Below are 26262 nucleotides of genomic sequence, written 5' to 3'. Positions count from 1 at the left end.
AATCATCCATAAATCCAGGCTGTGGTAGAGGGAATGCCGACAAATATATGTCCGTCACCTGGCATTCGGGTCAACCACCATGGAACTGGAGATGAAATCCAACTAGCCCACTTGTTCCTGCAGCGCGTGCATGGCTTTGACAAGCACCAACATAGTCGGATAAGTTTAACGTACCTTAAAAAAGCATTGTTGAATAAGATGTTTTTATACTTTTTCAAGATATTTTTGTGTTTTTCAAAAGTATTACAAAACATTTTTTTTAACAAAAGATAAAAGAAAAAATTGAACTTCTGTTTAAAGTAATTTTTAAAAAGTAATGTTAAACTAATTGGAATTTTTTTTTTGTAATGCCCCATCCTCGTAAATGACGCAACAACTTACCGCGCGCGTCCCACTAAAATTAGGTCAACGAATTTAAAAGCATCAGAATCAAGGCGCAAGATAGCTTACAAATTGTAATGACCAAAAATTTTGGAAGAGTACTAAGAGAGAAAAACTCAAAAGACCGGAGTCCAGGTTTCCTCAATATGCTACTGCTAAGTAAGAAAATAAAGATGAGTATTGATTGATTCAAAATTGAAGAAAAAGAAAAAGTATGGTATTCAAACCATTGCTTTATGATCCACGTAAAAAGTAATGCCCCCTGAGATCCTGCCGTTGTGATGTAGCGTGGCCTCATTTTTAAACAACGGTTTGGGTCGTCATTGACCAATCTTCTTCTTTCTAAATTTAAATGAAGATGCCAAAAGAGATAAGTTAACCCCATTACAAATACACACATTCATAGGATCAGCAAGACTCAAGCACCCACCAAATCCTCCCTTTCTCTCCATCACTTTTTCCAGCTTCATTACATCTTACAACAACATCCACTTATGTCCCATCCCGAAACAACCTTTTTTTTATGGTTATACTCACAATTCACCAACATAGGACTACAACAAAAGCTTTTCTTTCTTCTTTTATAAAACAGAAGCAAATGAGGTGTAAGAAGCACCTTGCCGACCTAAGTAGCAGCGCCGGCGTGTGTGCGACATGTCTACGCGAACGCCTTCTGGCGCTCATGGCTGCGCAGACCCGAGACCAACAGGCTCTATTAACGCGCGTTGCTGAGAACTGTCGGAAGCCTAATCCGCCCCCGCTGGTTTTCCCTCGCTCTGTTTCTCCTTATGTCAGCCGACGGAAATCCGACGAAAACAGTGCCTCGGGATTCCACCACCAGCGGTTTTTCAGCACTCCTCAGATGGGCCCCACCTACAGTACCACAACTACCGCCGATTTTGAAGCCGCCAAATCTTTCAAAAAGAAGAGCAAGTTCTCGATGTTTTCGAATCTGTTCAGGCCGAGATCCGACAAGTTCAATTCGGGTGCTGGGACTCAGTTTCATCGGGACTTGTGCGATGAGTCGTCCTCGTCTTGGTTCTCAGCAATCTTTGCCTTTCATCGAAAGCAGCACAAATCTTCGAGGACTCATGCAGAAGATTTTGGCCAATTTGATCCTGGCTGTCAAAAATCATGCAGGGTCGTAAATCGTGGAATGTCGCCAGCGATTGAAGTGGATTCAGGAGACGAGTGTGATCAATCGCCATCGGTAAGCACGCTAGAAGCTTCCCCCCAGTGGAAGAGGACGCCAACAGCGGCGAGGGGGGGGAGGACACGAACAAGGAACGTGTCGGGATTAGCATTTTGCTTGAGTCCGCTCGTGAGGGCGAGTCCTAACCGACAGTGGAACCAAAAGGGTGGATTGCCACCTGACAAGTCGTTTGCAGGCGAAGGTAGGCCGCAGATGAAGCCCCACCTGGCAACCGCCGCGGGGTTTTGTGCAAATAGGTCCAGGAAGCTTGCCGACTTTGGCCGAGTCAACTATAACCACTGAGTCGATAAACTGTTGATATATGACCAGACATACTTTGTGATTTAGAGTGAAGCTACTTGCAAATGACATATCAAACTACGATTATGCCATTGCTTTTGTGCAATTTTTACTTTGTGATTCCTAAATTATTATTGATTTTCTGTTTGAGAAGAAAGAAAAAAGAGAAACAAAATTTGTTAGTTCCTGCATTTTAGTGTTTTCTAAAAACAATTATTTTATAGAATATGATATTAATGTGCATTTTTTTTAATGAAAATTTTAGCTAGCTACGTATATTCAATAATTTTTTCAGTATAACCAACGTTCTTAAATCTCGTTATACCAAAATTTGAACTCACATAAATGATTTAGGACTAGTTTAGCAATGTTTTTAAAAAGTACTGTGAAAAATTGTTTCTAAAAGTGCTTTTGAAAAGTTTGGTTTAAATTTTGAGTGTTTAGCATTACTGTTAAAAAGTACTTTTAAGAAATAAAATGTTCATTTTAGACATATTATTATCAAATAACATATATATTTAAATAATATTTAAATTAGTTAATATTATTATATTTTAGTAAGAATATAAAAAACTATTATAACTTGTTAATATTTTACTATATGAAATATAAATTTTAAATATTTGTAACCAATAAATATTAATTATTTATAAAATTTAATTAGAATATATAAACTATATTTTAAATATTTAAATATAACCATTAAATATTTGTAATTAGTATTTTTTTATAAAATTAATTAATAATTTTAACACATTTGTAATTAAGTACCAAGAAAAAAAAGGGAAAGTATTATGTTATTGAAGGGATAAAAAAGTAATTAAACATTAAAAGTATTTTTAAGAGAGAAAAAGTCAAAAATTTCAGCCAAAAATAACTTGTTTAGCACAACTTTTCTTCCAAAAATACTTTTGAAACCAAAAATATTTTTTTAAGCACTATTAAACAGGTAATTAATACCATTAGAATTTGAACTCATATAAGCCATTGTAATCCAAAGGTAGGCTGCCCACTATCTTTAATAAATTTAATTAATTCATATTTATAGTCTAAACTTAAGAAAGTCTTTATTTGTCATATTCAAAATTGCTTAAAATGTATATTTGTATGTGATATGGAGATAGAGAAACAAATGTATTTTGGTATATCTTTCTTGACTAAAGATATTATCTTGGGGTAAATTAAAGAGATTGTGGGGACTCACTTAAAAGAAAGACCTATCAATAGAATTCTATTAATGCTTCATTTTGTGCTTCTTAAGATATCTTTGATTAATTCATTTGTATAACTTAAAGTTACTGTACAATATTTTTTTGTTGTTTTATAGGAGTTTAAATTATTCATCTAAAAAAAAGTAAACTTAGGAAATGTTGGATGAATTTGAACATGAAAATTGTATATGCTTCTCCCTCTTCCAACCAAACCTTAACCCGAAGCAAGGGACAAATATGTGGGGACCAAAATTCTTGAAAACACGATCAAGTTGAAGTAATGGAGCCACGTGGATAAACATCAATGAGGTGGCAAAACAAAACTAAAAAAAAACCATATAAAAGAGTGGCCTCAGCTCCACGCAGAAATTAAGAAGACAAATGGTGAGTGTCAGTGTTTCTGCAACTGCCGCATCAGCACTTTTGGTTGGCCATGGTGGGTGCCTTCTAACCTCCCCCACAACACAAGGCCCTAGTTCTAGTCCAATAATATCCCTCCACGTCATCAACAAGAGTGGGTCAAACACAATCTAGGAAAAGGTGCAGTTCTCAATTTAGTACTGTCCATGTCTTGTTCCTTCTTTTACTCCCACCATCTAATTTGAAAGCTATTTGCATGTTTAAGAGCTTTTGAAACCAACTCTTTTTCTTCCTTCTTTTCCTTCAAACTGCCTGATGGGGACGTTTAATTGTGTAACAGATTCAGCAAAATATTAAATGGAGAAGAGAACACTAAAGAGATGATAAATTTTATGGTTGAAATTTCTAACCAAACATATAATTATGAATCTGTCATTTAAGATCTTATCTCACTTTTTCCATGTGCTGCCTACAAACAACGTTTCATCCTAATTAAATGCCAAACAGTTGATGGGAGGGAGATGACAGAATTTGAGTTCCTGTTATCTAAATTTCAGACCAGGATTTAACCATAATTCATCATGTTATTTTTCATTTTATTTCACAAAAAACCCTAAAATTTCTCTACTATTTTATTACGTTGGCATCACACATTATGAATATATTTCAGAAAAAAGTATTTAATCCAATCACTTAGCTCATTCTCTTATAAATGATGATAAAATGTATTATATTATTGGTGGTTAAGCTTATTCTATCCTAGATAAGTGAATTAGCTTTTGCCTCAATGGAGAAGTCTTATTTTATTTGAGAAACAAAATAGCCAACTAGGGAGGTTGCTTCAATTTAGAGAGAATACAAGCGCAACGTACAGCACTGCTTGCAAAATGTACATCTCATATAAATTAACGAAGGACTTCTGTATCATATTAAACAAAGTCCCGAAAGGCTAATAAAACCTAACGCACTTTGAAGAATGAAACGAGCCTCCATTTCTGGAATTAGAACTCCCTGTCGAGTGGGTTTGAAAGGAATTTAGTTGAAAATGTTATAGTTAAAACATATTCCATAAATTTATATATTTTTAAAAATAAATTAGTATTATAATTGGCACCACCTCTTTTTTCTTGAATTAAATAATTTAAATTTGTTTGTGCATGTGTCATGGTTTGCGTATGGAAGCTCACAATTATGGCACAATTGTGCCATCTATCATGTTCAAGGGAGATCATTTGGCCCAATCAGATTGGTCCGTTGCTTGGAGAGATTGAAGGGGCAAAGACAACGTGTGTGACATGCTATAGTTCATATGAGTTCCTTGCGATGCCCTTCGGGCTAACGAATGTTCCAGCCACATTCTACACCCTTATGAATATGGTACTTCAATCTTTCCTAAATTGTTTTGTGGTTGTTTATCTTAACAATATTGTGGTGTACATTAAGTCGCTTTAGAAGCATGTGGAACATTTGAGGGAGGTGTTCCAGACCTTGCGAGAAAAATAGTTTTATGCCAAAGAAGATAAGTGTTCATTCGCACAACGCGAGGTACCGTTTTTAGGCCATGTTGTGGGAGGTGGCAAGATCCGGATGGATGGAAGCAAAATGCGGGCCATTGTTGATTGGGAACCACCAACCAAGGTAACAAAAGTGATATCTTCCCTTGGGTTGGTAAACTACTACCAACGCTTCATCGAAGGCTACTCCAAAATCACCACACCCGTGACGAACTTGTTGAAGAAAGGTAAGGTGTGGGATTGGAATCCTCAATGTAGAATGTTTTAACCAAGTGAAGCAAGTGATGACGAGGGAGCTCGTACTTGCTTTATCGGATTATTCGAAGTCATATGAGGTACGCACGGATGCATCAAGCTATGCGATTAATGAAGTACTGATGCAAGGTGGGCATCAAATTGCTTTCGAGGGTCTAAAGCTTAATTAGACGAAGTGGAGATATACAGTTCAAGAAAAAGAGATGACCGTTGTGGTGCATTGTCTGTGCACTTTGAGGCACTATTTATTGGGTTCCAAGTTCGTGGTATTTATTGATATTGTTACAAATAGTTATTTTCTAACCCAGAAAAAGTTGTCTCCCAAGTAGACTCATTGGCAGATTTTCCTAGCAGAGTTTGATTTTAGTATGGAATACAAGTTGAGGAGTGCCAACACTGTGGCTGATGCGCTTAGCCGAAAAATTGAGTTTGCGACAATTAGTCAGCCCAATAGCTCTCTATTGGAGCGCATTCGAGAGGGATTGTCCCATGATCCCACAACTAAATATTTAATCGAGCTTGCCAAGAACGAGGTGATTTTGGCTTGTGGGGGAATTGTTATTCACTCGAAGGCATCGTCTTTATATGCCTTAATATAAGAGTTTGCACAAGGAAATTATAAAAAAGTGTCATGACTCGAGATGAGCTGGCCATCCAGGTATGCACCACACTATAGATCTTTTGGAGGACCATTATTATTGGCCTCATATAGGTGATGATGTTGAGACCTATGTGAAAACTTATCTATTGTGTCAACAAGACAATGTAAAGTTGAAGACTCCGGCCAGATTGCTACAACCTTTGTCCATTTCGAACCATCCATAAGAGAGTGTATCCGTGGACTTTATTGTTGGTCTGTCTAAGTCGATAGGTTTGCAAGTATTTTTGTTGTGGTGGACAAGTTTTCCAAGTAGGGAACGTTCATTCTAGCAACCAATGAGTGCCCTGCTGAGGAGGCGGCTCATTTGTTCCTTAGACATGTAGTGAAATATTAAGAAGTGTCACAGTCTATCATCAGTTATCAGGATGGGCGATTTACAAGTCAGTTTTGGACGGAGTTGTTCAAGTTGATGGGCTCTGGCTTGAACTTTTCCACTAGCATGCATCCACAAAAGGATAGGCAAACTGAAAGAGTGAATGTGTTGTTAGAGACGTATATTCAGAACTATGTGAGTGCCACACAGAGAGATTGGTCAAAGTTGTTAGATGTGGCCCAATTTTCATACAACTTGCAGCGAAGTGGGGCCACAAACCAAAGTCTGTTAAAGATAGTGACAGGGCAACAACCACTCACACTGACCCGTTATACAGGACCAAATCCACCAGGTTTTCTATAACAGCCTAATTTTCAGTGGTGTCGAAAACAGTGATTCGAGATCACTAAATCCGACCAATGAGTCTTAAAATTTAATAAACTAATAATTATGTTTCAACTGTGAATTTAGAAGAATTTTTGAATTAGTGAATTTTGTGATTTATTGAATTTTGTGATTTAAAAAGAATTTAATAGGTAAATTGGGTCCAAAATGAGGTATCGAGACCTCGAGTTCATAAACCAAGCCATAAATATTTTTATAAATATTTATGGAGTGTCATTGAGTTAGTATAAAAGTTTCGTTAGAAAATTTTAACGTTTGGATAGTCAATTAATTAAAAAGGACTAAATTAAAAATAGTGCAAAATTTGTTAAATTGTGATTAAATAGCTTAAGTGACTAATAAGGAGGGATTTAAAAGACAATTAGGCCCAAATTATATGGGCTGGACGGTTGGGCAAGAAAACTCAGCAAGAAAGTAAGGAGAAACAAGGGCAAAATTGGAAATTTTACAAATTAAATATATAAAACAAAGATAAAAGTGAAAAATCTAGAGATTTCTTCATAATTTATCAGAAAAAACGCCATAGGAGGTCTGAAACAAGCTGGTTTCTCATATTTTTATACCATGCGAGTTCAATTCTTGCTTTTTTTTCTTTGAAATTTTTATGTTTTGTGACTTTTACAAGTAGGTCCAACTATTGAATTCATTAGTTTTTGATTCCATGGGTGATTTTTTAAGTTAATATGAATAATTTCTGGAATTTTATGATGAATTAATATATATTTGAAGTTTTAATTTCATTATATTATGATTTTATTAAGTGATTTTAGCATAAAATGATTTTTAGGACCTAATTGTGAAAGATTTATGAATTGGGGTTTTGTACTGAAATTATGAATATCAAAGGCTGTATAGTAGTCTAAAATGGTTGGATAAGGTGTTAATTGAGAAAAATTAGATCAATTGAAGGGTTAATTAAGTAGGGACCAAATTGTAAAAATTGTAAATTTTTGGTGTAAAAGTGTAATTTCAAAAATTGAAAGGCATAAATTGTGAAGTAAACTAGTATTGAATTAGATGCTAATGAATGGAAAATTTTATATTATAGATCAGGAATCCGAAGATAAACACAGAAAAGAGAAAGTATAGAACTAGTTTCTGAACTTTTACAACTTCTACGAATTGGCCCAGGTAGGTTCATACGGCTGAAATTTTATGATTAATTGTTAATGTGGGAATGATATAATGTATCAATCTGTATATTGTTGTTGAATTATGATTATGGTAAAAATGAGAATAAAATGAGATTGTTAGTTCAAATTAAAGGATATGCAGGATTGAGTACATACGTTCAGAAACTAGTGATGAATTGATGAATAAGTCCATGGTGGATCCACGGAAAAGTGTGAAACGTAGGTATGGTATTCCAGTGAAGAAAATCATACTGAGTTGTGAAAAGTAGGTATGATATTTCGGTAAAGAAAATCATACTGAGTTGTAAAAAGTAGGTATGGTATTTCGGTAAAGAAAACCATGCTGAGTTGTGAAAAGTAGGTATGGTATTTCCGTGAAGAAAACCATACTGAGTTATAGCCTTGTGAAATATTCAAGCAAATTGTGGCATCGGGCAAACGATGTACTCAATTCCGTAAGACGATCATTAATTTGACAGGTATTTGTAAATGCAATTGAAGCTAAATGTCGGAATAGAAGTTGACATCTGATATTGAGCTCGATTGGATAGATTCATTGTTTGAGATTGTGGTTGGCAGGAAATGTTGAATTTTTATTTGTTTATTAATGTTGTTAGTGAAATTTTGGTAAGATTTTATTATGAGCCTATGAACTTACTAAGCTTTCTGTAAGCTTACTTGTGTGTGTTTTTTTGTTTCTTGTAGATTGAAATATATATATTTGGAGGATCGGATCTACATTAACGATCACACTATCCAGATTTACTCCGGTAGATTTTGTTAAACAACTTTTTAATTTATATGGCATGTATAGGGAGTTGGTCAGTTTGTGTGTATTCTTATGATATGGCTAAGAAGTAGCAAGTAAATATTTGATAATGATTAACTATTGAATTGGCTATATAAGAATGTGTTTTGGTATTGTGTATGCTTAAATGATAGTTAATGCAAAGAAATTATAAAAGAGTAAAAATTTGCAATGGAACAGTTTTTGGACAGCAGCATTGATGTGATTTTGAAAAATCACTAAAAATGGTGGAAATTGAATTAGAAGTTGAGTTAGATATGAAATTAAATATGAATGAGTCTATTTTCATATGAAAAGAAATAGAGTAAGCAAAAGAGTTGTATATTTTTATATATTTTAATTTTAGTGAGACAGGGTCAAAATAGTTTTTGAAATCTCATGTTCTCAATTTATAAAATAATTAAAAATTGTACAGAAAGAATTGGGAGTTATAATTTATATGTCTAGATTCCTTAGTGAGTCTATTTTCAATATAAACAAACAAGAATGTTATTCGAATTCTGTACAATGAGATAATTAATTTTTAGTGAAGAGGAGTCAGAGCTATCGAATAGTGAAACAGGGGAGACTTTAAAGAATAAACTGTACTAATTGGCTAAACCAAAAATTCTGAAAATTTTATGGTAAGAAGATATATGAGTCTAGTTTCAGGAAAAATTTACGGATCTAAATTTCGAGTTTTGTAACTTGAGTTATAATTAAATTAGTGACTGTTGCGCAGGTGGACAGTTTTATTGTGAATAATGAAATGAATTGTTTTAATTTGTTTTAGTATTTGAAAAATTATTAATGTTTCCGGTTTGGACTCGAACTGTTTCTATTGCATGATTTAGGGTCTCGAGATTCTTTTTTAGGGACATATTGAATGAACGTGAGTGAATTGATTTTTTTTAAAAGCAAATTTTTATGCTCCGAACTAGTAAGTTAAGTTAGGTAATGTCTCGTGCTCGACTCCGGCAACAGTCTCGGGTAAGGGGTGTTACATTTTCGTTTTGCGAAGGATTGGCAAGAGCAGACTGATTTAGCTAGAGCTTGTCTATATAGGCAAGTAAGCGCAACAAGAAGTGGGCTAATTAGAATTGTAGGGATGTGGAATTTCAGTTTGGTGATTCAGTCCTTACAAAGTTGCACTCGATTTTGCGCAACAATAGCTTGCACAAGGGGCATGTGCGGCGGTATAAAGGTCCATTCCGAGTTGTAAAGAGAGTAGGTAAGATGGCCTACAAACTTGAGTTGCCACCAAAACTCAAAGTTCATTCGCTATTCCATGTCAGTATGCTTAAGTCATTCCATGATGATCCAAATCGAGGTAAGTCCAAAAGAGCACCAATGGGGGTGAAGGTCTCTTACGATCGTGAAGTTGAAAGCATCGAGACAAGCCGTGTGATCAGACGAAAGTATTATATGTCGTGGCATGAATACTTAGTTCGGTGGAAGAGACTTCCCGACAGTGAAACAAGTTGGGAACCTACCGAGGCCTTATGGCAATTCTAAGACAAGATAAATCAGTTCAATGTGGAGGACACAACGAGGGCGTCGTTAAAACAGATGGGAAAGAATGTCATGAGTTGTGCATGAGAGCCCACAACTATGGCACAATTGTGCGACCCATCATGTTCAAGGGAGGTCATTTGGTCCAACCGAACTAGCCCGTTGCTTGGAAAGATTAAAAGCACATCTACAAAGCATGCAAATATGGAATGTAATCTTCAAAAATATGCAATGTTAAAAATGACTTGTAATCTTAGAAGATATTATTTTATAATATTAAAGATTTGATTTGTAGATAACTTTTAATCCTAGCCATTGATGTACTTTAATCAATACCGTTGATTTTGGGAGGTTCAACTATAAATAGAGGCATCACCCCTTCATTGTATTTCATTCATTGAGTAATAGAATTCGCTTTGTTCATCTTTCGAGTTCTTTCAACTTTTGGGTTGCTTCCGCTTTGCTTTTCGTTGGTGCCTTGGAGGAATTTTGTTTGAACCCTCAATTATTGGGAGTTAGGTTGACTTAGGCATTTTTATAGCGAAGAAATTGCCTAAAACTATACGAATTGCGAGACTAAAATTCTAGCCCCACGACACATGCATGTACATTTATAATAGATTTGTTAAATATAAGCATGGTTTGAAACCCATTGTACAATAGTGGCAGTAGTTAATCATTTGGTTGACAAAACCTACAACAACAGCATCATACAAGAAAATTATTAAACATTCACAATTCACATGAATGAACCATAAAAAATCAGTTGTATTAATCGAAGGCCTGCAAAAACAAATGCTCTTCCCTGCAAAATCTTGAGTATTAAACTAACAAACACTAGTGCTTTGCTTATAAATAACTTGCTTTATATCTTTAGAGATCTTGTTGCAATGTAGTAAGCTATAAACTAATGTTTGGTCTCCCAGTTGAACAAAAAACAGACATAATTTCACAGTAAATAATTAGTGTGTCTACATTGGCACCAAACATATCAAGCAGTATGCTGGATTTCCCGGACATGGGTCTGCAACCTCCTTGCCTTCTTATCATCAATATAATTTTGATAAATATAAGAAGCAAAACCACAAAGAGCCAAAAGCATGGCGATTACCTTCACACCATTCATCTTGTCATGGAAAACTACCAGTGCAGCTAGTGGGGTAACAGCCAAAGACAGTGTGCTGATTACATTGGAGAAGAGAGATGACACAACAAAAATCAACCCCACAACACCAACAGCACATACTTGCCAACTTATAGCAGTCCACACCAATGTCAGCACGTATGAAACTCTTCCGGTGCCAAATACCTCCATCTCGTGTTGCAAACTCTTCCATTCACCACTAGCAAAGAGGCCGATAGTCGATAGGCAGCTTGCAACGACTGATGTATAGATTTGCATTTCCAAAACAACAGAAAATGTTTCCTTTTTCAAAACCTTCTGAAATGAAAGTTGCATAAAGGAAAGCAAAAGGGAATAAAGGGCAGAAGCTCCAAGGGTGCAGAGGAAGCCTATAAGGAACTTCCCCTTGGGAACTCCTGATGGCCCATCTGAATCATCATTCACTGCAATTAAGGCAGCAGACAATGACAGGATGACCACTGAGTTGAGAATCAAAGCAGTGAACTTCTGTGAGTTAAGGAAGTAGGAAAAAACTGCATTGAAAGCTAATTGAGTTGCGCAAATGAGCGAATAAGTAGAGGCTGAGAGGTACAAAAGCCCTACAGAATACAACATATTGTCACCAGCAACAAGTACACCAAGAACAAAATATAGCAGAGCAAGGGTTTTGATGGAAGGTGAAGTGGAAGAAGTCGAAGCTTCCCGAGAAGGGTGAAGAAGAAACCAAGGGATACAAAGGACTGGGAAGCCAGCAGTTTGCACAAGAGTGGCCATCCATTTACTGTTTCCACCTTTATCATAATAAAATCTCCCCAGAAGAACTGCTGCAGCTTGGCCAGCAATGAGGAAGAATATGTTGATTGCCACCAAAAGCCACCATTGCCACCGCTTCAGTTTAAGAAATGGTGATTCATCCATTAAATTTTCCTCCTTGTTGACAATAGATTCTTGATTATCTGTAATTGAACAATAGAAAACTCAAATTTAATGGAACAAGATCAATGTTCTAACATCAAGAGGACTAATGTTGACTTTTGCCAACAAAAGAGCATGAAAGAGAGTCTTCCAAATCCCAGCACTATAAACTTAACATTTACAACACACTTCAAGTTCAAGCACAAATATTGTTTATAAAGGTAGGAACCAAGGGTTAAATTGTTTCTCAAGTTACAAGTATACCTTTATCGACATTGTTAGAAGGGGCCTTCCACAAACCTTAACATGGACAGTAAAACAAAAATGGAGGATAAAAAGAACTACTCTTCTTATGGAGAGCATAAAGAAAAAAAATGGGACCACTTCAAGAACATAAGAAAAACATGCAAGACCATTCATGCAATAATCTAGAAATCCTCCCTTGGATTATATTAGGAATCTTCAACGGGATCCTGGAAATTACAAGTAAGCAAACATGAAAGAGAACCAAAAACATAAATTTCCAAAGAAAAATAGCCTACCAATTAACTGATTTGCTTGGCAATATCCAAGTTTTTTACCAAAACCTATCGGATGTTCACAAAGTCAAGCTAAAACACAAGGTATGTCATCTTTTACTTCATTGCTATATTCCAAAGCAAAAACTAGACTGGTAAAGAATCATATCATCACGAATCGCCAAAACAAGCGTAGTAATGAAATCTATACATGAAAAACTAAAAGGGGCATTCAAGATTTATCACGGATGCCCCCTTTTTTCCATCATTTAAAAGGAATCTTATCGGCATAGTGAAAATAAATCCGATTCTGAAGAGAACCCAGTAAAGTATTTTGCTTAAGAAAGCAGGTTACCAGTCATGGTGCGAAGGAGTGGACCGTTGAATCAAAGCAAGAAGACGAAGTGAGAATGTGTGTAAAAACAAAAGAAAGAATATAAACGAAAGAAGGGATCATTTTGTTCTGTGTAAATGCTATCGTAAAATTGAGAACCACCACACACAGGCAGTGCCCAACAGAGTAACTTTATTGGACAATTAGAAAGAGAATTTTATTACAAATATTAATGATTTTTTTTTATGGAAGACCGGAGAAAGTCTAGTTTGTACAAAGTGGTCACAGTTGCCCACGGGTTCTAATATCTAGCTTCAACGACCACCCGCTTTACGACAAGATTTTTTTATTAATATTCTTTATTAGGGAAAAAATAACTTTGGTGAATTTTTAATATCAAGTACTTCTAGCTCTTTTTGTTTGTCAAGCATGTTTGGTTTTTGTTTTCACGTAATAGTCTACAAATTTTAAAATTAAAATTTATTTGCTATTAGTAAAAAATAAATTCTCAAACTTTGAAAGTTTGAATTTGAGTTTCATCATTTCTAACTAATGATTATGATGTATGGATCTCAATTTCACCATGTACATATGCCATGTGTACAGCCTATTTGATTATTTTCAAATTAATCCCATTCTTCATCACATTGGTTTAATTTTATATTGTAGTTTTAAAATTTATCTGTTTTAAAGTAACTGCAAAACATAAGAAAAAGACTATAACTAGGTCTTTTTGTCATTCATTAGGAATTAAAGAACCCTTCAAAAAGATACATTAAAAAGTATTATCGACTAATATATTTTAGATAAAGTCTAATATATATATATAATTATCTAATTCCTACTACTATCTATATACCTCAAAATCTTTAAATCGAAATATAACATGCATTTAAGCACATTTGAACTAATATCTTGTTGCATCAACAATAGTACCAACAAAACTAAAGCTTAATTGATATATATTGGAAGAAGGAAAAAATGGAATGGTGCATTAACCATCACTGACGAGGAAAATCGCTTAAAGTGAAGCTAATAATATTCTTTACATAGTCAAGAGCAAAGCAAATCCTCTATTAATATAAATAAGCAAAATCAAACTGGCATAATTGCTTGAGATCACAAGAACCCTACTCATATATGACTGGTTAGGACTTAGGACTAGCCTAACTACCATACCAAATATCTTCTCTCTCAAGTTATATGCTCAAATATTCAACCACACCCAGTGCTTCAAAACAAGATTTCTTACATGCACTTAGTAGGATCATGGAAGCACAAAAGAAATGCTGAGATGAATGATTTTGGGTATTAGCAGGCACATCCTCCTGACTCTTGTTGTGACTGCGATCCATTTGAATTGCTCGACTTAAGATTCACATCCACCATGTCTTCATGCTTTGTTGAAGATAGTGTTTCCATTCCAGGCAATGCAGCTGCAATCTTCCGAAATAGAGCCTGTAAAATGTGATCAACAGAAAGAGTGAGAGAACCCAATACATTGCCCACCAATGCTGCGGGGAGGAGAGAAAACAAATCTTAATATCAGCTAATGGTGCAATATTTGTCATGTTGGACTGGAGATGCATGCACAAACAAGATGTAAAAAAACTGATCAAACCATCAGTCACTCTTCAATATTATCCCAAAACAAAAATGCAGTCCTAAGCACAACAATGTTCTTCAGCAACAGATACAATCAATATAATATTTCTAGGAATATATATACATGATGATAGGTTACCAATGGTTTACCACTTTACCTTGATATTGAAACCAGCCTTGGCACTAGCTTCAATAAACATAACATTGATGTCACGAGCCTTGGCTTCTCCTTCCTCCACCGAGACTTGCCTGTTGAACCAGCCACCGAATACACAACAGTGAAGTAATGATCACAAACTAATGCCTGAGGCAATTGCAAACTAGAAAGGAAGGCAGTCAATCTTATTTTCTTCAACAAGAAAGCTGAAATAACATTGCCTTTTGTCCACAAGATCTGTTTTGTTCCCCACAAGCATAATGATAACATCACTTCCCCGTTCAGCCCGCACCTCTTCAATCCAATTTGAAGTATTTAAGAAGGACTGCCTGCCTACACCATCAAAATTAAAAGTTGGTAAAACTTCACCCCACTTTTACGAACAATTAACTAAGCGGGAAATATAAATCTACGAGATTACATTTTGGAAATTGGCAATGTAATTACCTACAGAAACATGCATAAAACACAATAACTTGAACAAGCAAACGTACAATGAGATAGTGAAAGAAGAAAACAGAGTGAAATGATACCATACTTGCTACATCATAGACAATGACTGCCACCGAGGAATCCCTAATGTAGCTTGGTATAAGACTCCTGAACCTTTCCTGCCCTGCAGTATCCCTGTAATAAAGATCAAAGATGCCACTCTTCAAGCATAACACTTAAAAAACCAAGCAAAACTCTATCCCCCACAAACATTTAAAACCAAAATTTCCAATTAACACAATGAAACCTTATGAAGCTAATCCAAAATTCAAGTAGCAATAGTGATTCCATGCTAAAACAAGATACTTGATACATACAAGGAAAAAGAGGCAGAATCTAAAATGGGTATACAGTAGCACGCTAAGTTAAGATAAACCCATAAAAGTTGAAAATAAAATAGGTTAAGATAAACAATAACAGACTCACCAAAGCTGCAATCGAACAGTTCGATCTTCGAGGTACATTGTTTTGGATAGAAAGTCGATACCAATGGTAGCCTGGTAAATAAAAAAGAAACAAATTTCAGAAATGGGAGCAAACAAGATCTTAAAAGAACACGGAAGTTAGGCAATCTAAATCGCAACCAAATAAAGGTATGATCAGATCCAAGGCGGATCGTAAAAATACATGAAAGGGCAATGAGAGGAGTATAATAAAAAGAAAGAAAAACACCTGGTAATTGTTATCGAATTTATCATACATGAAGCGACTGATGATACTGGTCTTCCCCACAGATTGATCCCCCAAGAAAACCAGCTTGTATTTCGCCAGAGCTGAAATAGGAGCCATGGTGATGGAGAGAGATGCGAAAATGATTTCCAGACATTACTATTTATTTCATAAATTATAAATTAATTTTTTAAAACATTTTATTTTATTTTTAAAAGAAATAATACATGTTTTATTTATATGATAATAAAACAAAACAGACAAATGTGTTTAACCGTTTTACCTTAATGAATGTAAAATTGTCTAATGCACTAAACTTTATATGATAATAAAATAAAATCAAGGTTATTCACAAGGATGGTGCTATGCTTATTTCTTTCCGGGAAGGTCCACCCAAATTTGCGACAGTCCCACCCCATAGCCATCATCTCTTACAACATTACCTGCTGTATGTTCGGAGCCATTGAATATGGTTCCCACGATGGACACCGGGTACTACTAACCTTGCAACTCATTATTAATGAGGCTTTCTGCCTCAAGACAACCACTCAATGCATACCAACATCACTCATGTCCTCCCTGTTTCCACTGCTCTAAAATAATTCCCTCCAACACATTTGTGTTACATGGACCGGATCACCCATTCAGGCTCGAAACTCGAAAGCTGCCATAGAAATAGGACTTAGAGAAAAAAATATAAATCTGAAAAATGAATTTAGACAAAAAAAAAATATGACCCATTTTCTAAACGAAATGGGCTTCAAGTAAGATTTTTTGCTCAGGTCCGACTCAAATTTGCCTTACATTTTCAGTGTTGTTTATTGTTGTTTTACTGTCATTTTATTATTATATTGCTACTAGTTTGTTATTATTGTTTGGATATTATATAATTTTTGTTTATTATTTTTTGCTATTATTTGTTTGGCAAGTTGCAACTATTATCTTAGTGTTATTTAAGTATAAAACTCTTTTTAATATATTTTTAATTTGTTGGAAAATATTTATTTTAATATTTGCAGCGTATTTGATGTATTATATTTTTTAAATTTATTTTTATATAAAAACAAATTTAATACGGGTGAGTTGGGTTAGGCTTGAGTTTAGCATTTTTTATTTGAGCTAGACTTAGGCAAAATTTAGGTCTATTTTTCGAGCCAAGTCAGGGCTTAGAAAATGAACCTAAAATTTTACATTGACCCGATCCGGCCATGATGAAGTCTAATTGAAACATCATTTTTTTTTCAAACAACTTAGAGAGTTTTGTAAATTTCAAATATAATTTTGCAAAATTACTTTAAAATTCAAATTTGTTTGTTATCCACACTAAATGTTCAAAATCATTAAATATAAAAATATTGTTAATAAAAATTTTAAAAAGTAAAATAGGTAATAGATTCGAATATCTAATTTAAATCATTCATCCACAAAAGTAAAATAGATTCAAATATTAACCACTTAAATCCCGTAATTAAAATATCTGAATTCAAATATCATCCAAATCCTAAAAAAGTAACACAAAAATTCAAATATTTAGAATGGTAAACATGTAGTAGGGGATGTGATGAATTGTTGACTAGCAATTTAATTACTATATAACAAATATTGAGGCATATTTTTTTTACAAAAAATGAAATTGAAGGGCAAAATACTAAAAAAAGCCCTATTTTTTTAAAATTTATCGAAATGGGCCCGGTATTTTATTATTTACCGGAATGGGTCATTTTTCCTGAAATCGCGTCCACGTCAGCGCGATGTCAGGGGACATGTCAACAAACTGCGTCCACGTCAGCGCGATTTGCTTACGTGGACACAAATCGCGCCTACGAGGACGCGATTTGCTGACACGTCCCCTGACATCGCGCTGACGTGGACGCGATTTTGGGAAAAATAGCCCATTCCGGTAAATAATAAAATATCGGGCCTATTTCGGTAAATTTTAAAAAAATAGCGCTTTTATATGTAATTTGCCCATTTTTTTGGTATTTTGCCCCTAATAATACATATTAATGTATTGCTGTAATATGTAGCTCAAATTATGTATATACTATTGTACTAATAATATATATTAATGTAACATTGAAGAGTTAATTGATTAAAAAAATAAATGAAACAAGTACAAAAAAGATTCAAAATTATTACCAACAAGATTTAAACCAATGTACTAAGGGAAAAGAGCAAGCATATTAACCAACTAAGCTAAACTAATTAATTGACATATTATAAAAATATTGTTATTATCTTAATTATATTACTTACGTTCTAACGATTTAACAGACCTATTCCATACACGTGTCAAATCAGAAAAAATAATACAACAATTCTGTAAAAAATATCCGGTGTTTACTTCAAATAAATAAGGAAAATAATGATTTGAATATTTCAAAATTTAATTTTAAACCGAAAAAATCAAAATTTAGAGGCAAAAAAGGATCTTTTTCGACGAAAACTGCGGCAAACCGCCTTCGGCCGTTTGTCAGCGCGTAGATCTCGAAAAGTTATTCGAAATAAAAAAAATCGTCTCAATCGGACAATCGAGCCAAAAGTTATGGCCTTTCAAAGTTTTCTAAGCTAAAAAACATAAACTGTTCATGAATTATTGCTTCCACGTCATCAAATCGTGCTTACGTGGACGCGATTTGTTGCCACGTAAGTAATCGCGCTGATGTGGACGTAATTTTCTGACATATCCCCTGATATCGCGCTGACGTGAACGCGATTTCGGGGAAAATAGCCCCTTCCGATAAATAATAAAATACCGAGTCTATTTCGGTAAATTTAAAAAAAATAAGACTTTAATGTGTAATTTACCCGAAATTGAATTTCCAGAAAGAGAAGCTTTGCTGGGCCAGTACCTTAAACAGAAGCAGACAAGCAAAAACGCCCTTAAACCCTTTCTCACCTCGAAATTATAACCCTTCCTCAAAGCGCTAAACAAAAGGCCAAAACACACCAAAAACCCTTTTATGTACTATCATCTCAAAATGCCACAAAAACAGCTCAGATAAGGCAAAACCCCAAACCTCAAACCCCAAGTAGTCAAGCGCAAAAGTTAAGCCAAAAATGGCGAACCTGGAATCGGCAATAGACTCTGCATTTTGGGATCAGAGCATATCCTCCCCACGGACTTTGGATGGCTCGGCCAAGTCAGTTCCAGGTGAGCCGTTTCCTTTAGATGGAGCTCGAGCCAGCAAAGCCCTTCGAATTCAGCAGCTTTCATTTCTCCGAAATGGCTTCCCTTTGGGTATCATTCCTTCAATATCTCCCCCTTCTCAGAAAGACTTGGGTTCTTTCTCTCTTCAGACTCTCTTGCTTAGGCCTTCCACTTCTAACTGGTATTCACTTCCCTCTCTTGGGTTTCTACCCTTTTTTTTTTTCCTATTTTGTATAGCAAAAGATGAGATTTTTATGTGGTTGTTGGAAAAATCGTGGTTAGTACGAAAATGGGGGGGGGGTAACATCGATTTAGTTGCATAAAGTTGTTCTCTTGCTACAAACTTGTTCACTTTAGTTATCAAATGCTGTGCTTTATGCCTCAAAAAACACTATTTATCTTTTGCACATATAGGTGGCTTGGGTTAATTGGTCAGTTTAGGCCAAAGAAGCTTATTTCAGCTATTAAAACGGAACTTCAGAGTGCCGATGAGCTGGAGCTCCCTGTTTTCCGGGATGCAGCCAAGCATTTTCTTGACAAGTCACTGTATTCAGTTGCATTGGCCACACAGCTTTCCTTGTCCCCTTCTACATCCCTATTGTGGAGCACGGAGCGACAAGGCGAGAAGAAAGGTTATCGCAACAATTTTAAGATTTATCACCAGGCAGGCAATTCAACTCCATTCACCTTCATATGTTCCCTTGAAAACATCATGCACGCATTCATTTTTCCATTTTTACCTTTATATATTAGTGAACTCTGCTAAGTTTCAAAGTTTTGCAAGTTTCCAGAGTAATTGCATAGGAATATTGGTTTGCTGCTGGGATACTTCATGCATGATAAAGTATTATTTCAATTTTTCTTTATTATATTTGTGTTGGACTTTTAATTGGGTGAATTAAGAGTCATATGGCTAGTAGCATAAACAAGTATATGAGAATTAGTGCCAGATATGGAACTTTAAATCCAAATTCTAGTTGTTTGTGTTCAAAACACGAAATAAGTTCAGCAAATTGAATTCTCAAGCCTACTTCTGATTCAGAAGCTTAAAGTTTTGATGTTGTCTACACTTATAATATCAAATCTTTCTGGTTGCATGATGGTGAATGAGAGTTTTTTAACCTACATGTTTATGGCACCACTTATGTGTATTTACAGCTTCCTGATCACGATATCACATTAGATGCTGCATGGCCTGAGCTTTTTATGGACCGTAAAGGAAAATATTGGGAGGTTCCAGAATCAATATCCTTAGACATGTCTTCTCTTCCTTCTGACTCGGGGTTGCAATATCATTTTGGCATACACAAAAACAGTGGCCACCCTCAGGCTTTCAATGCACTTGACGGTGAGGCCCCTTCTGCTTTAATGCCAGGGTTATGCGCAAAGGCTGCATTTTCCTATCAGAAGAGCAAGGATATTTGGAGGCGAAAGGAGACAAAAGAGGATCTCATCATAAAGACAGACAAAGGTTCATATTGGCGGCCGTCATATGATGTTCGTCTTAGAGAACCTCATGCTGCTATATCTGGAATTATAGGTATGTTTTCTGTATTGCAGGGTATGGTTTTTTTACTTTTCTTGCTTGACTTTCCCAACTTTCCCTCTAGTGACCTTGTCAATTTTTGCACTCAATGCGGTAATACTAGTAGTATCAATACCACCATTTTATGGTAACCTCTTCTATTGCTTTAGATCATATTATATTTTAGATTATGCTATCGGACCAAAACCTTGAAGGAAATTGGTATTCCTTCGTTATTGCTTGCTTGTTGGAAGAGGCAACAGCATCGAGAAACAAGTTATTCAGACTAGTGATTCCAAAAGTTTCATTTTTTTGCTACTTTTGGTTTGTTTTGGAGAAGGCTTCTTTTTTGAGTTATTGTTTTCTTCCTTCTTAATCTTATTCTAGGAGGCACATGTGCGGCCTGGTTTGGGAAAGGCTCCAAAAATGTTGAATCACAGAGTGAGGATAACATACCTACAACCAATAACAAGAGAAGTCCTTTGAGTGCGGATTTCTTCGGTTCAGCTTGCTATACTTTTCAGCATGGGCAGTTTCGTAAGCTATATGGTGATCTAACTCGAGTTGATGCTCGTTTGGACTTATCTTCACTCTCATCATTTGCCAAAAGAATTTTCAAGAGTTCTAGTGCAAACAAATCTCTATCATCCCCCAGACTAAATTTGATATTTCAACAACAGGTAATTTTGTCCATACCCCTTGCTTGATTGTTACCCTTTTTCTTTCCTTTTAAATGAAAACATGACATTGATAGTCAGTGGATTTTATTAGCTGTTTTTAGTCACAAGTTTCCTGCATACTCTTATGGAGTTCTTGATGAACAAGCTTTAGAATCGAACACATTAACACGTATTAACCTGGTTCGTGTCAGTTGAGATGTACTTTTGAAAGGGAATTTATAGAGGGGCCTCATAAACTGTTACGGGAGGTCGATGAAATGATGATTCAATTGCAAGTTTCTAGGAAACTGTTGAAACCAATATTGGATTAAGTTAATTATTACATACAGATCTCACATGGCATGGTATATATTTACTTAAAAGAGTTCCACTTTTTGGGATATGCAGGTTGCAGGGCCAATTGTGTTTCGAGTGGATTCAAAGTTGCTGCTCGATTCTAAAGCTGGGAAACTAGGCCCTCATATCGAAGATGTCATATACAGCTTGAGCTACTCATTGAGGCTTCTGCGTTCCGGAAAAGTTGTAGCTTGGTATTCTCCAAAGAGAAAGGAAGGGATGATAGAATTGCGCCTTTTCGAATTCTAACTCATCTTCTGTCATCCTATCATTGTTTTTGTTCAGAATTTCTTCTAATCATATGATTATCCTAGTTAGAGGCTGATGTGAAATCTTGCAGCTTCATTTCCCTTTTTTGGGCCAATTCCCATGTTTTGTAGGCCTTTATGGAGCTTCATAGTTCATCCCAAATCCAAACCCTGCATGTTAAGTTTGTCTTCTCCCTTTTATATTCAACAATTGAGCGTGCGAGAGCGAGATTGTCTGGTGGTATCTGGTTGTTCAGTTCCAGTAGGCACCATTTTCTTCTAGTGGTCTCATCCATACGTTACTTTTAATGTAGCAATTGAATATCGAAAATCAGATTCGGCATTATATCTAAAAATAAATTTAATAATAATACGGATAACATAAGTCTTCAATTTGGTATACTACAGGTTTGTCTTGGAACTTGATTTGCCATAAGGTTTTGACGGTCAAAAGCAATTTTAACGTATTGTCTACTAAAATATCACCGTGGATTACATTCTGTTAAAACTACTTGTGTTCTTTCACCTACTTTATTTAATATTTACAGAGGGATATAATGGTAAAAAGGAGGCAGGCAACACTCAAAAATTTTGCTATGTCCACTCCATTTCTCTACATTAACTCTCCGTCGTAAGTTTCATTAGGAACAGAGTGGAAGGAGCAAAAATAGAGTGATTGTGTGAAGTAACTAGTCAAACCGTGAAAGCTGAAAATGCAGAAATGCCGTTACCTACGTCATACCCCTGAGAACCAACGAAACATTTCACTGATCTCCTCACCTATGCGATTGGCTTCCACGTCATAATCTTCAGTGGCGCCGGAGATTTCGCTTCGGCGACTGCTTCCGGTAAAGAGCCTACCTGAGCTGCGAAACGACATGGTACGAGACGATAAGGAAGAAGATAGCCTATCCACGTAGTCCTTAAGCCAACTCCTCTCATTACCAACTTCCCCGGCGAGGCTCGCTTCCAAAGCTGGCTCAGCTCCTCCAAGTTCTTCCTTATCGGACAAGTTTCTCCGATGCGTTTGATTCCTAGTAATCTCAGATTCTTCCTCCACGATATAATCGAAAGAGCCAACGGAATAAGATCTTCCCCGTTCAACGGATTCGGAGCCTGGTTGACGGCCACTGATAGAGCCAATCTCCAGCCGGAAACTGTCGCTGCCGCCAGTCCCGATCACGCCGGATACGTTAGAAAACTGAAGCGAAAGCTTTATGAGATCGGAGTCGGAAGCTAAGAGAGGAGAGCGACATAGAGGGCAAGTTTTGTTTGAAGTGAGCCAAGTATCAATGCATTGAGCATGGAACGCGTGGCAACAAAGAGGGAGAAGCCTGAGTTGATCCATCGGTTCAAATTTGGACAAACAAACCGCGCAATCTCCGGAAACGGTTGAATCCTTGTTGGTGCGGCTAGTAATTGAAGAGAATGTGAACAAAGGAAGCGAATCAAGCAACGAAGTTGTCGGTGGTGATGATTGTTCGGGACTGACACGGTGGGCAGAAGAAGCGGTGATAGTGGACGTAGATGAAGGAGAGAGGCGACGCAAGCAACGGCGGTTGAGGTGGCGAAGGAGAAGACAAATACATACGGAAACAATCACCGTAATGGAAAGTATAGAAACTATTATAATTATACTCGGGTTCACGTTCTCAGTCGAAGAAGAAGAAGGATGCGAGGGTACAGTGGCATTATTTTCGGCTGCCGTGACAGCTACTCCCGTAACGCCTAACAACGCAGGTGGTGAAGCCATCGATGACGCCGCCAACAAAAAAGAAAAGCTAGCAACAAAAGAAGGAAGGTTGTTGAAGTAGATGAGGATGAAGTGCATGTGACGTGTAGTAACTAGGGTCGTACGGACAGCGACTAAGAGATGAGTGGAGATGAAGAAGGCGTTGTTGGGTTATAGTAAAATGAAGGGAGGACAGTGAGAGAGATATCAGATGAGAGCATTAAATTGGTTCAAACTGGCAAAATCAAGGAAGGAGGGAAGTAAATGCTCTTTGGCGCAGATTTTAAAGGTTGTGTCGTCGAAGCCAGACAAAACCCCCCAAAATTAAAGACCCTTTCACCAAACACCTCACCCATTTTGCCTTTTAACCTCAACTAGCCACCCAACATTATCCTTTTTTCTTTTTACTTTTTACTTTTGCTCGACTAAACTGAAACCTAACAAGCCACAACAAGAAAGCAAGCCCTTTATTCTAATACTCCAATAAAACGCCTAGCTATGGCTCTCTATCTGATCACTGCATCTCATTCAAAAATAATACAGCATCACTCACACACACCACAGCACTGTTAACATTAATGGAAGACAATTAATAATGGTTGCCATTAACATTAATGGGAGACAATCAATAATGACAACCACTAACTTTGGAAAAGTGGCAAGGGATAATTTTTTTTTGGTCCTTGAGATAATGAGCTATTTATTATTTGGTCCTTGAACCTCAACTATAAATAGGCCTTCTCATTTCTCATTTCAATTCATCCCAACCAATCTTTCTCTTTTAGTTTTCTCTCTTCTCCCATTTGAGAATTCTTAAGGAATTCTATTTGTTTGTAATATTTTGGAGATAGTAAAGTTATCATCTGGTTTTAGTAGCCCGAGGACGTAGGTATAATTTACCGAACCTCGTTAAAACTCTTGTGTTCTTTTTGTCCTATTTTTCTTTCAATATTTGAGGGTATAATAGTAGTATTTAATTGTGCTATTAAATTACGTTGGAAGGAATATTCTGACTAAGGAAAGACTTGGTATTTAAGAGATCCTTGTGATCCATCTCTCTTCCCTGGGAATTGAACTTTGTGTGATTTTTTAGTACAATAATTTACACGCTTCCGACCCTATTGGAACAACAAGTGGTATCAGAGCCGAAGGTTAATCGTAGTATGCTCTGTGGTTGCAGTTTGAACTGATCTTCCACATCAGAAAAGATTTCCTTAGGTATATTGAAAGATTATGGAGAAAACGGTCGGTGTAGGAGCTTCAACATCGTCCATATGGACAAGACCGACAATTACAAATGCAAGACTGGCCGTGGAGATCTTTGATAGCACGGGCCATTTTGGTATGTGGCAAAGTGAGGTTCTAGATGCCCTTTTTCAGCAGGGTCTAGACATTGCCATTGATGAAGAGAAACCAAATGATGTACAGGAGAAAGATTGGAAGGCGATCAATCGGTTGGCATGTGGCACAATTCGATCATGCCTTTCTCGAGAGCAGAGGTATGCTTTTTCAAAGGAGACTTCTGCAAATAAGTTGTGGGTGGCACTTGAAGAAATTTTTTTTGAAGAAAAACAGTCAAAATAAGCTCCACTTGAAGAAAAGACTGTTTCGCTTCACATACGTCCCAAGTACCACAATGAATGATCACATCACCAAATTTAATCAGTTAGTCACTGATTTGCTGAATATGGATGAGACATTCAAAGATGAAGATTTGGCTTTGATGTTGTTGGGGTCACTTCCTGAGGAGTTTGAGTTCCTAGAAACTACTCTACTTCATGGCAGGAGTGATATATCTCTGAGCGAAGTCTGTGCGGCCTTATACAGTTATGAACAGAGAAAGAATGACAAACAGAAAAACTCAATCAGAGATACAGAAGCTTTAGTAGTCCGAGGTCGTTCATACACTCGGAAGAAAACTCAAAAGGGGAGATCAAAGTCAAAGTCCAGACTCGGGAAAGATGAATGTGCTTTTTGTCATGAGAAAAGCCACTGGAAGAAAAATTGTCCAAAGCTGAAGAATAAGGGAAAAGCTGCTGTAGATGCTTGTGTTGCAAAGCATGATACTAGTGACTCTGAACTATCACTGGTTGTATCATCATCGTCGTTCCATTCAGATGAGTGGATATTAGATTCGGGTTGTACCTATCATATGTCCCCTAACCGGGAGTGGTTCTCTGATTTAGTAGAACTAAATGGAGGAGTTGTTTATATGGGCAATGACAATGCCTGTAAAACTGTTGGGATATGTTCAATCCAATTAAAGAGTCAAGATAGATCAACCAGAGTTCTGACTGATGTTCGGTACGTGCCCAGTTTGAAGAAAAATCTCATCTCATTGGGAGCCTTGGAATCCAATGGTTCAGTTGTTACTATGAGAGATGGGATTTTGAAAGTGACATCTGGCGCACTTGTGATATTGAAGGGCATCAGGAAAAATAACTTGTATTACTACCAAGGTAGTACAGTTATTGGAGCAGTCGCTGCAGCTTCCGGCAACAAAGAATTGGACTCAATACAGTTGTGGCATATGAAGTTGGGACATGCCAGCGAAAAATCCTTGCAAATTCTGGCAAAGCAAGGATTGTTGAAAGGTGCAAAGGCTTGCAAATTAAAATTTTACGAGCATTGTGTTCTGGGAAAGCAAAAGAGAGTGAAATTCGGCACTGCTATCCATAATACAAAAGGTATTTTAGAATATGTTCACTCAGATGTGTGGGGGCCTTCCAAGACACCTTCATTGGGAGGAAAAC

General features: G+C 36.3%; 5 protein-coding genes across 6 annotated transcripts; 2 read left to right on the top strand and 3 right to left on the bottom strand.

Annotated features, from left to right (window-relative positions):
* Positions 1–510: 510 nt before the first annotated feature.
* LOC107945591 (uncharacterized) lies at positions 511–2110 on the top strand. Its single transcript, XM_016879648.2, has one exon. It carries the CDS (start codon positions 905–907, stop codon positions 1874–1876), a length of 972 nt encoding a protein of 323 aa, XP_016735137.2. The 5' UTR covers positions 511–904; the 3' UTR covers positions 1877–2110.
* An 8758-nt stretch (positions 2111–10868) lies between these two features.
* Positions 10869–14352, bottom strand: LOC121202953 (probable purine permease 11). Of its 2 annotated transcripts, none has more exons than XM_041106646.1 (2): positions 14167–14352; positions 10869–12103 (listed from the first exon to the last, which is right to left on the bottom strand). In XM_041106646.1, the coding sequence occupies exons 1-2, from the start codon at positions 14267–14269 to the stop codon at positions 11016–11018; spliced, it is 1191 nt and encodes a 396-aa protein (XP_040962580.1). In that variant the 5' UTR covers positions 14270–14352; the 3' UTR covers positions 10869–11015. The 2 variants fall into 2 exon arrangements, with proteins under 2 accessions (XP_040962580.1, XP_040962581.1); XM_041106647.1 differs by lacking the exon at positions 14167–14352 and adding an exon at positions 12936–13189.
* LOC121224100 (ras-related protein RABH1b) lies at positions 13902–16001 on the bottom strand. The gene is made up of 6 exons (XM_041106648.1): positions 15841–16001; positions 15595–15665; positions 15215–15303; positions 14898–15009; positions 14678–14768; positions 13902–14372 (listed from the first exon to the last, which is right to left on the bottom strand). Exons 1-6 carry the CDS (start codon positions 15955–15957, stop codon positions 14226–14228), a joined length of 627 nt encoding a protein of 208 aa, XP_040962582.1. The 5' UTR covers positions 15958–16001; the 3' UTR covers positions 13902–14225.
* Positions 16002–18707: 2706 nt separating this feature from the next.
* LOC107945586 (protein TRIGALACTOSYLDIACYLGLYCEROL 4, chloroplastic) lies at positions 18708–22021 on the top strand. Its single transcript, XM_016879641.2, has 5 exons — positions 18708–19169; positions 19403–19652; positions 20147–20528; positions 20901–21193; positions 21581–22021. The coding sequence occupies exons 1-5, from the start codon at positions 18898–18900 to the stop codon at positions 21776–21778; spliced, it is 1395 nt and encodes a 464-aa protein (XP_016735130.2). The 5' UTR covers positions 18708–18897; the 3' UTR covers positions 21779–22021.
* A 194-nt stretch (positions 22022–22215) lies between these two features.
* LOC107945587 (E3 ubiquitin-protein ligase ATL4) lies at positions 22216–23945 on the bottom strand. Its single transcript, XM_016879642.2, has one exon. It carries the CDS (start codon positions 23606–23608, stop codon positions 22514–22516), a length of 1095 nt encoding a protein of 364 aa, XP_016735131.1. The 5' UTR covers positions 23609–23945; the 3' UTR covers positions 22216–22513.
* Positions 23946–26262: the final 2317 nt, after the last annotated feature.

Source organism: Gossypium hirsutum, chromosome D12, assembly GCF_007990345.1.
Source record: "Gossypium hirsutum isolate 1008001.06 chromosome D12, Gossypium_hirsutum_v2.1, whole genome shotgun sequence".
NCBI lineage: Eukaryota > Viridiplantae > Streptophyta > Magnoliopsida > Malvales > Malvaceae > Gossypium > Gossypium hirsutum.
The sequence above is the reverse complement of the archived record's forward strand: the minus strand, read 5'-3'. Positions and strand labels throughout refer to the sequence as shown.

Excerpts from the sequence above, each read along its gene's own strand:
- LOC107945591 (XM_016879648.2), top strand. The coding sequence starts at position 905 with ATGGTTATACTCACAATTCACCAACATAGGACTACAACAAAAGCTTTT.
- LOC107945586 (XM_016879641.2), top strand. The coding sequence starts at position 18,898 with ATGGCGAACCTGGAATCGGCAATAGACTCTGCATTTTGGGATCAGAGC. Across the intron at positions 19,653-20,146 it reads ATTTTAAGATTTATCACCAG|CTTCCTGATCACGATATCAC; the intron begins GCAGGCAATTCA and ends GTGTATTTACAG. Across the intron at positions 20,529-20,900 it reads TGCTATATCTGGAATTATAG|GAGGCACATGTGCGGCCTGG; the intron begins GTATGTTTTCTG and ends ATCTTATTCTAG.
- LOC121202953 (XM_041106646.1), bottom strand. The coding sequence starts at position 14,269 with ATGGATCGCAGTCACAACAAGAGTCAGGAGGATGTGCCTGCTAATACC. Across the intron at positions 12,104-14,166 it reads CATGATCCTACTAAGTGCAT|ATAATCAAGAATCTATTGTC; the intron begins GTAAGAAATCTT and ends GTTCAATTACAG.
- LOC121224100 (XM_041106648.1), bottom strand. The coding sequence starts at position 15,957 with ATGGCTCCTATTTCAGCTCTGGCGAAATACAAGCTGGTTTTCTTGGGG. Across the intron at positions 15,304-15,594 it reads ACTGTTCGATTGCAGCTTTG|GGATACTGCAGGGCAGGAAA; the intron begins GTGAGTCTGTTA and ends TCTTTATTACAG. Across the intron at positions 15,010-15,214 it reads CATTGTCTATGATGTAGCAA|GCAGGCAGTCCTTCTTAAAT; the intron begins GTATGGTATCAT and ends TTGATGGTGTAG.
- LOC107945587 (XM_016879642.2), bottom strand. The coding sequence starts at position 23,608 with ATGCACTTCATCCTCATCTACTTCAACAACCTTCCTTCTTTTGTTGCT.